General features: G+C 38.8%; 1 protein-coding gene across 9 annotated transcripts in view; it reads left to right on the forward strand.

Annotated features, from left to right (window-relative positions):
- LOC608697 (2-hydroxyacyl-CoA lyase 1) overlaps positions 1 to 15,428 on the forward strand; it is a 118,514-nt gene that overhangs the window by 22,371 nt on the left and 80,715 nt on the right. For 8 of the 9 annotated variants that reach the window (XR_005377009.1, XM_038570783.1, XM_038570782.1 and 5 more), the window contains 6 exons: positions 1,179 to 1,262; positions 2,200 to 2,301; positions 5,035 to 5,189; positions 5,590 to 5,748; positions 7,525 to 7,632; positions 9,313 to 9,499. Coding sequence is in view for 8 of the 9 variants with exons in the window: in XM_038570783.1 (XP_038426711.1) it covers positions 1,179 to 1,262; positions 2,200 to 2,301; positions 5,035 to 5,189; positions 5,590 to 5,748; positions 7,525 to 7,632; positions 9,313 to 9,499 (795 nt within the window). In the remaining variant the exon portion in view is untranslated. Of the gene's footprint in view, positions 1 to 1,178; positions 1,263 to 2,199; positions 2,302 to 5,034; positions 5,190 to 5,589; positions 5,749 to 7,524; positions 7,633 to 9,312; positions 9,500 to 12,794; positions 13,090 to 15,428 lie in introns of those variants that run through there. The other variant, XM_038570789.1, reaches the window with a different exon arrangement.

Genomic DNA, 15,428 nt, shown 5'->3' on the forward strand with positions numbered 1-15,428 from the left:
GTACTGCTTATATGATGCAGCGTCAACCTGTTTGCCCTACAGAGATTGTGTTTGGTGACCCAGCTACGGTTCCTGTCTTCTCCCTGTTTTACCTTTTACTTCTTTTTTTTTTTAATTTTTTTTAAAGATTTTATTTATTTATTCATGAGAGAGAGACAGAGACAGAGACAGAGACATAAGCAGAAAGAGAAGCAGGCTCCATGCAGGGAGCCCAATGTGGGACTCCATCCCAGGACTCCAGGATCACACCCTGAGCCAAAGGCAGACACTCAACTGCTGAGCCACCCAGGCTTCCCTACCTTTTACTTTTCAAAGAGTCAGCTTCTAGCAGTCTCTTTTCCCCTGGGGCTATGGAGAACTAACACTGCAAATAAGCAAGACCTGGAAGACTTGGAAGATGGCTGCCACCTCTTGATTATCCCTCTTGAGTACAGAATAGAGTGCATCCCCTTTGGGCTAATTTACAGCTCCTTGGACAGCTATCTTCACTTTTCATTCAGAAATGGGACTTCTGGGTAAAAGGGAAGTAATCATGATATACCTTAGGAGTAGTTCTCAAAATGTGGTCCCTGGACCAGCAGCATAGCACCACCTAGAAAATCTGTTAGAAAAGCACATTTTTGGTTTTCACTTCAGGTCTTCTGAGATCAGAAACTCTGAGTTGGACTCTTGCAATCTGTGGTTTGACAAGGCTACTGGGTGATTTTGATAGCTCACATTTGAGAACTGCTCTAAGTAGGAATCCCAGTGTAATTAAGTAGAACCTTATTATTAATTAGGTTCAGAACTATAATTGATCAAGTCAAATGCATTCCTGTGTGCATAATAGAACAGTACCCAAATCTACAGAGTAGATATTAAAATGAGGGAAAATGATGAGGTTTCTGTCATAGTTGTGATTACTCAGAGTTCTATGGATTTTTACTTTTATTAAGAAATTTATTGGGGTGCCTGGGTGGCTCAGCTGGTTGGGCGTCCAACTCTTAATATTAGCTCAGGTCTTGATCTCACATTTCACAATGATGAATCTAAGCCCCAAGTTGGTCTCCATTCTGGGTGTGGAGCCTACTTAAAAAAAAAAAAAAAATACTGACTATCAGATCTTCAGCTCATTTATTCAGCCTTCATTGACTCTTTAAAGATTTTTAAGAATAAATATGGCTCTATCTCTTTTTTAGATTGATATCTGTGCAGAAGAATTGGGGAATAATGTAAAGCCTGCTGTGAGTTTGCTAGGAGACATAAATGCTGTCACTAAACAGGTAAGAGCTTTTGTCTAGGTTTTAGTTTATGTGGATTGGTCTTTAGGGAATAGTCAGTACCTAAAAATGTTTCAGGCCTTGATTCACTTGGTGATGGATTTATTAATATCTATTTTAAACACAGTTTATGCTGGAAAGCTATTCTTAAATATAACTTCGGAACTCAGTAAATCCAACTGCTTGTATATAAATCATTTTTATGTGAGTAAGCCACGCATTTTTAGAAGGCGATTGAAGACGTAAAGGCATTTAGTAGGCAAACAGTGATTTGTAGGATTCAGCTGTCTGAAAAATTATAATACAGCTTCCAGAACTGAACTTACAGCCAAGAAATGTCTGGGAAAAAAAATCTAACTTAGTATTTCTTTAGGCAGTAAAGAGATTTTTACTCTTCAAGTGATACTTAGTTATCCAGATTCTTATTTGTACATAATTTATGTATTTCATTATAACAGGAGATAAAGTAGAGTCACATTTATTATTTGAGTTTAGATACAAATCGATACTGTTACCATGATTATATAATATTATGAAGCACTCCCCAATCACATATTAAAACATCCTGGAGCATTTGGTCTGTATCTTGGGAATCCCTATGTATTTGGGGTTATTGTCCTTCCCACAAGGATTCTGTGGTGGGGGTGATTTTCCTTCTAGTGTCAAAGGCTGGGGAGGGCATTAAAGCTTTCCCTGTGTTATGTAGAGAGGTAGCATTTCCCCTGTGTTCTATGGAAACTCCAACTTTAGGTGGGAGTCCACACTAACCCAAACAGAAGCTTTCCATATTGTCTATCAGTTGTTAGCCACTTAGAAGAAAAGCAGTATGAGTGATATGAATGGCAGGAGAGTATAGCAGTATTGTCTTCTTTAATAAGAGATTGTTGTGTTAATATGACTTAAGTTCATTTTGAAAAAGTAAAAGTGGGGTTTTTTTTAGCTTTTAGAACAATTTGATAAAACACCATGGCAGTATCCTCCAGAGAGCAGCTGGTGGCAAACTCTGAGAGAAAAAATGGAGAGCAATGAAGCTGCATCCAAGGTAATATGAGACTCATGGAAACTCAAGAATACTTTTGGTTTGTGGCTCAGTTAGCTCTCTCATAATATGACCTACACATTCCCCAAATTGCCATGCTATACAAAACCATGCAGTAAAAACTATGGGGCTCATGGAAAAAAGGGTTTAGAGGCACAGCTCTCCAAAACTTTGTGAAACATTAAGATAGGAACTTTATAAAAATGGCAACAGGGACGTCTGAGTGGCTCAGCGGTTTAATGACTGCCTTCGGCTCAGGGCATGATCCCAGGGTCTCGGGATCAAGTCCCACATCGGGCTTCCCGCATGGAGCCTGCTTCTCCCTCTGCCTGTGTCTGTGCCTCTCTGAGTGTCTCTCATGAATAAATGGATAAAATCTTAAAAAAAAAAAAAAAATGGCAACAGAGGGATGTCTGGGTGGCTCAGTTGGTTAAGCATCCAGCTCTTGATTTAGGTTGGGTCATGATCTCAGAGTTGTGGAATGGAGCCCCGCAGCAGGCTCTGTGCTCAGCAGAGAGTCTACTTGAGATTCTCTCTCTCTCCCTCTCCCTCTGCCCCTTCCCCCCTCAATTGCTTGCATGCACATGCTCTCTCTAAAATAAATGAATAAATCTTCAATAAATAAATATAAAAATGATGGCAAAGTTTTGCACATGTTATATGGTTAAAAATATGTATATATGTGGTGTTTTTCCTTGAAAAAGATCTGAAGTCTCTTGTGGAAGTGGGCATTAGAAGGGTTGCAGCTTTTGAATTAGTGTGAAGTAGAAGAAGGAGGCTGGCTTGACATTGGACAGAAAGTTGTAAGAGGCCATGTGAATGGGTAGGGTTCACTGTCCTCAGTTTGACCTTGGCACCAAATCACACTTAAGAGATCTTTTGAAATCTTAAATCCTGGAGCATGTTTTTTACCTTTAAGGTACAAGTCCGTCAAGGTGTGCATGATAGGTGTTTCATCAGAATTGAAAATTTGATCAAATGTTAAAAAATTTCAGCTTTATTGGAGTAAATTCACATAGGAAATTATAAGGTATTTAAAGATATATCAAGGTGATTTGATATGCATATATATTTGGAAGGATTCCCCCCACCTAGTTCATTAACACATCCATCACCTCACCTTTTTTTTTTTTTTTTTTTTTTTTTTGCAACTTCCTTATCTTTACTCATAGACTCATAGCTTTGCCTGGTATCTATTTTTTTTAAGTATTATTATTTTTTTTAAGATTTATTTATTTATTTACTTATGATAGACATAGAGAGAGAGAGAGAGAGAGAGAGGGCAGAGACACAGGCAGAGGGAGAAGCAGGCTCCATGCCGGGAGCCCGATGTGGGACTCGATCCCAGGACTCCAGGATCGCGCCCTGGGCCAAAGGCAGGCGGTAAACCGCTGAGCCACCTAGGGATCCCCTTGCCTGGTATCTAAAGGCTTTGGGAGTTGTATGATTGTGACACCACCAGATCATCCACTTCTGGCAGTGAAATGAACCACTTCTGCAGGATGTGGTGATTTCTGTTTAGAGTCTTTGTATATAAGCAGAATTTTTTCTTTGATTGTGAGAAAGGTAGTTCTTGATTTTTTTCAATGTTTTGTGTATGCATCTTGGTTCAGCTGGGTGCAGTTTTCTGTGTTCATGTAGTGTTTCTCACTGATAGAATCTTGCATAAGCAAATATGAAATTTGAGTTATGCTCATATTCCCAATTATGTCATGTCTTAGAATAAAATCACATTTTCAAAACTAGCAGAATTAATTATACGTAATTCTGTGTTTCATTGGAATTTTAATCAGTGGCTGTTTCTATCAAGACCCAGTCTCAATTCTGTTTTCCTGAGTAGTGTCATGATTAATCCCTTCTTTTCCCTAGGAATCATATTAGTTTAAGATGGAAGGAACTTGCCTCTCTTCTCTGGTGCAGGAGTATAGGAGGGTGCCTCATCCATCTTATGTATAATCTCGTTCATTTGAAAAGGCTATAAATGGTCTCCACCAAAAAAAAAAAAAAAGTGAGGTGATGGATGTGTTAATGAACTAGGTGGGGGGAATCCTTCCAAATATATATCTCGTATATAAACAGGTCAAAATAGCACAGGTGAAGAGGCAGTGCTGGGAGCACATGGAACTGTTGCTGCTGAAGCCCCACGTGGCTTGCTGTCTGCTCTAAAAGGCATATGGCTAAACAAAGGCACTTACCTTGCTCCATTCAGAGACTGGAATAATGGGTGAAGCATATCCCCTTTACTCTCTAGTGCATGTGGAGAAGAACCAGATTCTCAGATTCTCTAAAATCCTGACTTCATTTTTATTGTAAGTTTAAGGGTATATTTCAGATGAAAATATTCCAGAATAAAATTTTTACTTTTTCTAAAGCAGTGTTTTCCTAAAAGTACTCAAATAAGACTGTTTAGTTTTGTTCAACCCAGTGTCTCCAGCTGTCTTTACTGTAGGACTTGTCTGACTGGTATGCTAACGTGTGTGGTGGACGTCCAGGAAGAACGTTTTTTCCTGGTTTATTCAGTTGTGTCCCGGACTGGGTCTGAGGGACCCAGTCTTTTTCTCAACATGTCCCACAGTCTTGTTCCCAGGTCCAGTAGCTTCTCAGGGCGGCCATTTGGGAACCTCATAGCTTGTTCTTTCTGGCTGTCTCTGAATAGTTTGATGGTAGCTTCTTGACATTGCTCGCTTTTCACTGTATCTCATTGTAATTTGATTATATTTCCCTCAAATACTTTAGGAATTAGCTTCCCAAAAATCCCTGCCTATGAATTATTACACAGTATTCTACCAAGTTCAAGAACAACTACCCAGAGACTGTTTTGTGGTAAGTGAAGGAGCAAATACTATGGATATTGGACGCACTGTGATCCAGAACTACCTTCCTCGTCACAGGTAAGGCTTTCAGGAAAGAGATTTTGTCTTAAATTGGAAACTATAGTAGTGCAGGTTCTTAAAACATTTGAGGATTTCATATGTTCAGTGTATAAGGACATATTTCATGGAAGTATTCTTAGATGAGATTTGGTAGAGTTTTTATATGTCTGTGATTGTGTGAGAATTTGTATACTTCGTGTTCCAAGGATATGTTTGTTCATGGTCTTCCAAGCAGTCATGAGAGACTTTTCTTTCATTCTACTTATCCTTGACTAATTGGTCTTCATAACCTAAAAACTTTATATTAAAGATAGAAAATACCTTTATTCTTTATTTTACACATGAATATGACTAGATTGTGCCAACCCCACCATCAGTATGCCCCAGAGGGTTTCATTTTAGTTTTGTTCCCCAACAGGCTTGATGCTGGCACTTTTGGAACAATGGGAGTTGGTTTGGGATTTGCCATTGCAGCTGCTATAGTGGCAAGAGATAGAAACCCAGGGAAGCGGGTCATTTGTGTGGAAGGAGACAGTGCATTTGGGTTTTCTGGGATGGAAGTGGAAACCATCTGCAGGTAAAACAGCATTTCTTTCTCCAAAATATAAAAAATTATACATAAAGTCTCACTTGCCTAATAAATGCTTACCAAATGTTCACCATGTGCCAAGTGCCTTGTACATAGCTATTCTGTGCTGTGTCCTGAGAATAAAAGTATGAAATAACCCTGGCATCTTTCTCATCCAGGACAGTTTGTTCATGACTTCTTTACTATATGCCTAAACCTACAGAACTGAGACGAGTAGTTTTAGTTTTGAGATTGCTGCAAAAAGTTCTGGTCTGAGAGAAGCTTGTTTTCTGCAGGGAAATAGCAGAGCTTTATTCTTAAGAGCACAGCCTTGGGGCACCTGGGTGGCTCAGCCCATTAAGCATCTGCCTGGGATCAAGCCCCATGTCAGGCTCCCTGCTCAGCAGGGAGTCTGCTTCTCCCTGGCCCTCTGTTGCTCCCCCTGCTTGTGCTCTCTTGCTTGCTCTCTCTCTCAAATAAATAAATAAAGTCTTTAAAAAAAAAAAAAAAAGGAGGCACAGCCTCTCGGTCACATGACCTGGATTTAAATACTGGCTTGACCATGTTAGAGCCAGGTGATGCAGGTGATAATGGGTTAAGTTACTTTTCTAAGCTTTAGTTTCTGCCAAAATAGGGAGAAGAATAGTAAAGTTCCTACCTTAGAGGACAGTTGTGAGAAAAAAAATGAGGTGATCTAGGCAAAGCTTGAGATGACTGCTCACTCAATGTGAGCTTTTCAGATTATGTTTATAGTTATGAGGATTCATGGAGAAACTCGTGAGCCAAAGATCCTACTATACAAGTATGGGGATTTTTTTTCTCCCTGGTTATTTAAACTATAGTAAAATCATTCTATATTCTTAGCCAGGGCTCTTTTTAGAACTTTTGGTTAATCATGTTTTAGGGCTTTCAAAGCTTTGGCATATAGCACTTTAAAGACCAGAAAGAAAGCATGTGCTTGTTTGAGTGTCTCCATTGACATTCAAGTAGTACACACCAAAAAGATGATTTATGGGAAAGCCATCCATCTTAGAGAGTCATGATTCCCTTTTGAGCATGGAGAGCAAGTAGTTACCACAATCCTATTATGTAACAGAATCCTATTATGTAACAGTTTTGTTTTTACACCTGGTCTCAGAAATTAGGTGTGTAGAAAATAAAGTTCTTTTGTTCTTTTGTCAGTCATTAGTAAAGTTTTATCATCCTTTTGTCATTAGTAAAGTTTTATCATCCTTTTTTTGTCTTTACATTTAGCACATTATTAAATATTCTCTTGTTCTCTGTTTATTGCACCATATAATGGTTTTTCTAATTTTGAGTGAAGTGGTTTGAGAGAAGAGAATGTATGCTAGTCACTTGTATAGTCCCACAATATCTAGCAAGTGCTGGTTATCTATGAGGAGTTCAGTAAAAAGAAAGATACTTTTCAAATAGTACTCGTAGGCATCACCTAGAAGTGGTGCTTCAGAGAGTATTAAATATGGAAGGTGTCATGAAAACCAGGGTTCAGAAAACCAGGGTTCTGTAAAGCTCAGTGGAGTCCATAGATGCATAGTGGTAGAACCAAGTGTACTGACCTCTAATCTTAATCCTTTCCTTGACTCCATGTTTCTATTAATGGCTTGATGTTCCTTATTAGGATAACAAATACTTAATTTTTAGTCTTCAATATTACAAAAAAGTTAATGGAAAATAATCCATTTTCAAGTTAAAATTTCAGCCTGAAGAAAAGACACTGCTTTAGAATGACAAATGATTTCCTTGATATTTTGCTTCTAATTTTAGGTACAACTTGCCCATTGTACTTTTGGTGGTGAATAATAATGGAATTTACCAAGGTTTTGATGCAGATAGTTGGAAGGAAATGTTAAAATTTGGAGATGCTACTGAAGTGTAAGTAACCCAGAACAATGTGTATTTAATTTCTCTCACTTATTTTAATATTTCCTTAAAGAATCTGCTGTACTGGAATGTGTTTTTTTTTGTCAAGTGAGTATTTGTTTACTTATTATTGTCAGCCCCTCTAAAGGGCAGGAACCCTGTCTGTGTGGCTCCTCTTTGTACAACCATCCATGATGGGGTGCTTCAGTTTTTTTCCATTTTCTTTTTTCTTTTCAAATTTTTATTTAAATTCTAGTTAGTTAACATATAGTGTAATATTGGTTCCAGGAGTAGAATTTAGTGATTCATCACTTACATATAACACCCAGTACATGATGGGGTGTTTCAATAATTTATGATCGGGAAGCCATGGAAGACTCAGTCAATTAAGTTTGATGTCTAACGTTTGTTAATGAAAGGGTTTATTGCAAAATGCTCTTGGTCCTTCTATTCCTACTACACTATGGAGGAAATGGATGTTAACATATTATTTATGATCCAGGGATCTTCCTTCTTTTTATTATTTAACAAACTCTTGCTTATCTGATGGCAGAGTCAAAGTGAGGCAGTATTGTAGCTGGCCATGGAGTATGAGATGTGAATTTGTGAGTCAGTCTAGGAGTGGAGCAGGGTATGAGTATGTTTGCTTATGTCTCACTGACTTCATTTCTCACTTTGCTGCTTTTTGCTGTATTGCAGTAGCCATTCCTTTTTTCTTCTTTTTCTTTTGGGCTCATAGTAGTTGATGCACTGCACTGCACTGCACTGTTCAGTATAGTAGCCAGTAGCCATATGGGGCTATTTAAATTTTTTTTTTTTAAGATTTTATTTATTTATTCATGAGAGACACAGAGAGAGAAAGAAGCACAGACACAGGCCGAGGGAGAAGCAGACTCCCTGCAAGGAGCCCGATGTGGGACTTGATCCCAGATCCTGGGATCACACCCTGAACCAAAGGCAGACACTCAACCACTGCGCCACCCAGATGTCCCAGGGCTATTTAAGTCAAATTAAAAAGTCAGTTCCTTATTTTAACTAGTCACATTTTAAGTGCTCACAGCAGCAGGTTGCTAGTGGCTGCTCTATTGGATAGCACAGATATAAAACATTTCTAAATTTTTTTCTTTTTTTTTTTTATGATAGTCACACAGAGAGAGAGAGAGGCAGAGACACAGGCAGAGAGAGAGAAGCAGACTCCATGCACTGGGAGCCCGACGTGGGATTCGATCCCGGGTCTCCAGGATCGCGCCCTGGGCCAAAGGCAGGTGCCAAACCGCTGCACCACCCAGGGATCCCAGATATAAAGCATTTCTATCACAAAAAGTCCTATTAAACATTGTTGTATAGACAATAAAAATGTATGGAAAGTTTAGGGACACCTAGGTGGCTCAGTCAGTTGGGCGTCCGACTGATTTCAGCTCATGTCATGATCTCAGGGTCCTGGAATTGAGCCCCGCCTCAGGCACTATGCTCAGCAGGGAGTCTGCTTGAGGATTCTGTCTCCCTTTCCCTCGGCCCCTCCCCTCCTCTAAAATAAGTAATCTCTAAAAATATTTATATATGGAAAATTTAATATACTGGCATCTTTAAGTGTTGAATATAAAAGTATGCCTTTCAGTTCAGCCTAAAATTTTCCACAAATTATTCCAGAGAATGACTTTTTTTTTCTTTGACTTACTACCTTTTTTTTAGGGCTCCTCCAGTCTGTCTTCTGCCAAACTCACATTATGAGCAGGTTATGACTGCGTTTGGAGGCAAAGGGTATTTTGTACAAACACCAGAAGAACTCCAAAAATCACTGAGGGAGAGTTTGGCAGACACAACTAAACCTTCTCTGATCAATATCATGATTGAGCCGCAAGCCACACGGAAGGCCCAGGTAAATTCATTTGTTAAGCAGAAATCAGAAATGCATCACCCATCCCCTCCCCAGAAGTATCTAGAAAATGAAACACTCTATTCCCAGAGTTCTTTCATTGTAGTGTATTTGTGAACTCTGTTCAGAGTTCTTTCTAAACCATTTCTGAGTTTGGTACTTTCTTGTATTTTCTCAGTATTTGTGAAGGTATGCACTGGGTGTACTTTGTTACTTGCCAAGAATAGCATGATGAGCAAACCTGGACTCAGCCCTCATGTAGTGGAGCTTAGAGACCAGTAGGGGAAAGGAACAGCCTACTTACCTCACAACTGATGCATTACAACAGAATGAGGCAGTTGCTCTGAGGGAAGCCACCTAATTCTGAACCAATATACTACTAAGGAATCTGATTTATACTGGAGTCACAGGGGAAGTCGTTTCAGAGGAACTGATGCTTAAGCTGAGATCTGAAAGATAAGTAGGGTCAGTCTCAAGCAAAGAGGCTAGGGAAGAGATGTGCAGAGGCTCTGGCAGTAAGGAGCAGGGCAAGCCTGAGCAACTGAAAGAGGGCCAGAGGGGCTGAAAGGCAGAATGTAGAGGAAGCACAGTGGGCGGATAAGACTGTAATGGGAAGATATATACAGTTATGTTCAATATTGGTAACTCTCTCCTCTGTAACAAAACTACAGTGTAGATTATAGCAGTAAAATAAATGCCACAGCATGGAACATGATCCTGTCCCATGCCAGATTAAGTTGCTTTTCATATTGAATTTTGTGCTCTGATCCTGGTCCTGCCAGTTGCCCTCTCTTCTCTATCTGTCTGCCTTACTTATACCTTGTGTATCAGCTGCTGTTTTCAGAGCAGATCATTTTTTTCAAGAAGTTTCTGTCTTGGTTCCTTATACATATATAGGCTGCAAGATCTTTTTTCTTTTTTGAATAAGGTAGTAGACCTGGACAATCAGTTAAATGTAAATTAACTAATTTGGAAACTATAAAATACATAAAACTCTACTAAAATTCTATTTTTGTTTGGGTGCCTGGGTGGCTCAGTCAGTTAAGCATCTGGCTTCAGCTCGGGCCATTGATCCTAGGGGCCTGGGATCAAGCCCTGAATTGGGCTTCCCACTCAGGGGAGAGTCTGCTTCTGTCTTTTTCTCTCCCTCTGTCTCTCCCTCTGCTTGTGTTTGCCGTCTCTCTCTCTCTCTCCCTCAAATAAATAATATCTTAAAAAAATAGATCAGAAGAATAAAAATTCTACTTCTATAAAAACAGATACCAGAGGGGCGCCTGGGTGGCTCAGTGGGTTAAGCATCCAACTCTTGATTTCAGCTCAGATCGTGATCTCAGGGTCCTGAGATCGAGCCCCATATAGGGCTCTGCACTCAGCAGGGAGTCTGCTTCTCTCCTTCTCTCTTTGTTCTTCCCCCTGCTCACGCATACTCTCTCTCTCTGAAATAAATAAATCTTTAAAAAAAAACAAAACAAAACCAGATGTCAGAGAATTTGGTGAAAGGAACAGAATTACAAAATAGCCAGAAAGCAATTAACAAAATGGTAATAAGTATATATTTATCTGTAATTATTTTAAATGTAAATAGACTAAAGGCTCCAATCAAAAAAGTGGCTGAATGGAAAAGACAAGACCTATCTATGTTTTGTATACAGGAGACTCACCTCAGATGTAAGGACATACAGTCTGAAAGTGAAGGGATGGAAAAAGATAATCCATGCAAATGGAAACCAAAGGGAAGCTGGAATAGCTATATTTATATCAGACAAAATAGACTTTAAAACAAAGATTGTAATAAGAGACAAAGAAGGACACTACATAGGGATAAGGCATTTAGTCCAAAAAGAAGGTATGACATTTGTAAATATTTAAGCACATAATTATTTTTTTTTTAATTTTTATTTATTTATGATAGTCACACACACAGAGAGAGAGAGAGAGAGAGGCAGAGACATAGGCACAGGGAGAAGCAGGCTCCATGCACTGGGAACCCGACGTGGGATTCGATCCTGGGTCTCCAGGATCACGCCCTGGGCCAAAGGCAGGTGCTAAACCGCTGCGCCACCCAGGGATCCCTAAGCACATAATTTAGGAGCACCTAAATATATAAAGCAAATATTAACAGAGCTAAAGGAAGAAGTAGCACTACAATAATAGATTAAAATAGGGAATTTTAATATACCAATATACCACTAACATCAATGGATAGATCATCTAGACATAAAATCAATAAGAAATATTGGCCTTGGGGCAGCCCCAGTGGCTCAGCGGTTTAGCGCCGCCTGCAACCCAGGGCGTGATCCTGGAGATGCTGGATCGAGTCCCGCGTCAGGCTCCCTGCATAGAGCCTGCTTCTCCCTCCGCCTGTGTCTCTGCCTCTCTCTCTCTCTGTCTCTATGAATAAATACATTAAATCTTTAAAAAAAAATAAAAGAAAAGAAATATTGGCCTTAAACGCATTAAGTCAGGTGGATTTAACAGATATATTCTGAACATACACACACGCACACACACACACCAGACAGTTTTGGGACTATGGTAGTCACAGAAAAGCCCTAATGAATTGTGTCCCCTCTCTGCTAGTGAATTCACATTTCTAATGATCTGTTCTCCCAGTTCTCTATGAATTTTGGTGGTATTGCTGCAGAACTACAAGTTCTTATGTCCTCTCTTATAACTCCATAAGAATTATCCTTATATTTCTTGAATCTATCACTTCAACATTATTTATCATTCTAGTAAATTCCACCTTCCAAAATATTATTTTCATTGTATGTGTGTCCATTTGCCATTTGTTGTTGATTTGCAGTGTAGGGTAGGCTGACTGCTTCCTGCTACAATATAGAGAGGACCTAATCTCTGCAGTCATCATGTCCAGGCCACATGTGTAGAGTGGCGTTAGTCCTAGGAAAGGCTCTGTTCCCTCTTCTTCCTACTCAGGTTCTTAGATTTGGTAGCTTACCCTCTTTGGCCTTCCTTTGTCTCCTTTCTTCTTTTGAATTTCCTTCTGGTTCTTTCCAACTGTAGTGTGTTTGTGGCTCTGATTACTGTTAGTTGTTTTGTAGGACAAGACAGCAAGATTCACTATGAATTTTTAGCTTCTTTTTGGGAAAAGACCAAAGACAAACTTCATTAACTAACCACCATTATGGTAAATGTGGTTATAATGGGACTTTGAGGTTTTAGAACAAAGAAAACAGTGAGGAGGATATAGTTTGAGACTATTGATTCTTTCTTTCTTTCTTTCTTTTTTTTTTAGACTATTGATTCTTTTAACTGAATGTTTTTTTTTTTTTTCTAGGATTTTCACTGGCTGACCCGCTCTAATATGTAAATAAAGATGCCAGAGAGTGGTCTTGAGGAGTTTTCTCTTTCTTATAAGACAGAATTAAAAAAAAAAAAAAAAGACAATTTTATTTTCCACAGCAGTTACTAAAGTGTTAGAATTATGGTACAAAGAAAAATGAAAAAATTCCTAAATGACATTTTATAGTAAAGAAATTGACTAAAAATAGAAAAAGTTACAAGTGTTCTACCATAGAGATAACCCATTTACAGATGAAACAAGAGGGCTTTATTAAATAATAGCATTATAACTGCCTGACTGCTAATTTCACTTCAGTATTCTTTTACATAAATCCATTCTTAAAGTCACATTTTTTTAAAATAAAGATTTATTTATTTATTTTAGAGAGTGAAAGTGTGCCCAGGCGGGGCGGGGGGGGGGGGGGGTGTTGGGCAGGGAGAGAGGAAAGAGAGAATCTCAAGCACTCCGCACTGAGCTCAGGGCCTGAGGCAGGGCTTAAACTCAGGACCCTGAGATCATGACCTGAGCCAATATCAAGAGTTGGATGCTTAATCGCCTGAGCTGCCCTGGCACCCCAAAATCACATGTTTTTTAAAAAAACATCTGAGGAGAAAATTCTCAATTTTTTAGTGTGAGATATGTTCAGTAAGCTAGTTTATCTGTTGATCACTTTGTACCTTAGATTCTCTAGTATTTAATGGGCTTGTTCTGTACTTTATGAATTGGGGTTTTGTTTTGCTTTTCTGGAAAGAACTTACTGAGCCAAAGGAAAAGTCATACTATACTCAAACTAATAATTTCAGGGTATGTTTGGATTAGCAGACCTAGTTTGTGTATACCACACTGAGATCAACAAAGTCAGTAGCCTTAATATATAAAAAAAAAACCTCTTATAAATAAAAATATTAATATACTTGTAGAAAAATGAGCAAAGGGCATGAATGTGTAATTAAAAGAAAAAATACAGGGGCACCTGGGTGGCTCAGTGGTTGAGTGTCTGCCTTTGGCTCAGGTCATGATCCCTGGGTCCTGGGATCAATTCCCGCATCTGGCTCCCTGTGGGGAGCCTGCTTCTCCCTCTGCCTATGTCTCTGCCTCTCTCTCTCTGTGTCTCTCATGAATAAATAAGTAAAATATTTTTTAAAAATTCAGTGAGTATAAATATGAATGAATATGAATAAATGTGAGTGTATAAGTTAGACTGAAAACCCTTATTTTTGCTTATCCATTTGGCAAAGCACTTTTATTTTTTATTTTATTTTTTATTTTTATTTTTTTAAAGATTTTATTTATTTATTCATGAGAGACAGAGAAAGAGAGAGGCAGAGACACAGGCAGAGGGAGAAGCAGGCTCCATGCAGGGAGCCTGACGTGGGACTCGATCCCGGGTCTCCAGGATCACACCCCGGGGCTGCAGGCGGCACTAAACTGCTGCGCCACCAGGGCTGCCCTGGCAAAGCACTTTTAAAATTATAATTCTCAAAATAAATAAATAAATAAATAAAATAAAATAAAATTATAATTCTCAGTGAGGGTAAATGAAGATGGCGCTGTGTGCTGTGGTGGAAGTTGAAATTGGTACATTTTCAGAGAGTAATTCTAGCAGTGCTAGTATCTGGAATCTTAAAAATGTTCATACGCCCTAACTTTTGACTCAGTGAGCCTGTTTGGAGAGTGTATCCTAAAGAAATAATAAAATATTTGGTCATATATTTATATATAAGGCCATTCAGCATAGTTTAGAAACAATGCCAGTGTTTAATAACTAGACAATGGTTATGTATGTTGACCTCAATCTGTTGACCTCATAAAAATTCTGCTAAAGGGTATGTGTAAATGGAGGAACGATCAGTATAATACTAGTGAAAAAGACAAACTACCAAATGGATGGATACAGGTCAGAGTATACACCTACAGGTGTACACGTACATACACGGAAAAAAATAAAAGATGGCCATAACAAAACCAAAATTTTATTTTTATTTATTTTTTAAGATTTTTATTTATTTATTCATGGGAGATACAGAGGGAAAGAGAGGCAGACACACAGGCAGGGGGAGAAGCAGGCTCCATGCGGGGAGCCCGATGCGGGACTCGATTCCAGGTCTCCAGGGTCATGCCCTGAGCCGAAGGCAGATGCTCAGCCACTGAGCCACCCGGGCTGCCCAAAACCAAAATTTTAATATAACTTGGTGATGGAATTATAGGTAATTTTTATTTCCTCTATTTTTTTCTTTATTTTATAATACTTTTAAATGAAAGTAATTATGTAATTTTTATCAGAAAGGCATTATTTTCTTTAAAGTATCATTTATTTTCACTGCCGTTCTTGTTTATTATCTGCAATTTTATATGAATTGGAGCAGGACTTTTTTTTTTTTTTTTTTTTGGAGCAGGACTTTATCTCAAAGTTCAGCAGGTTTGCACCATACACATCAGACTTATCTCCTTTGGCTACTTAGGGGCATAAGTGACTTCTACAGAGTGGACTCCAGCTTTGAGATGTCCGTCCAGGAGATATTTTCAGGGAGTTGTGGTTTTAAACAGTGGGCCCTTGAAACTGGGTCCAGGCAGCAGATATTCTTATGTATTTCTGAGATACATCCTAGAGAGCCCAGGCTACATGAA

This window comes from Canis lupus, chromosome 23 (genome assembly GCF_011100685.1).
Source record: "Canis lupus familiaris isolate Mischka breed German Shepherd chromosome 23, alternate assembly UU_Cfam_GSD_1.0, whole genome shotgun sequence".
NCBI lineage: Eukaryota > Metazoa > Chordata > Mammalia > Carnivora > Canidae > Canis > Canis lupus.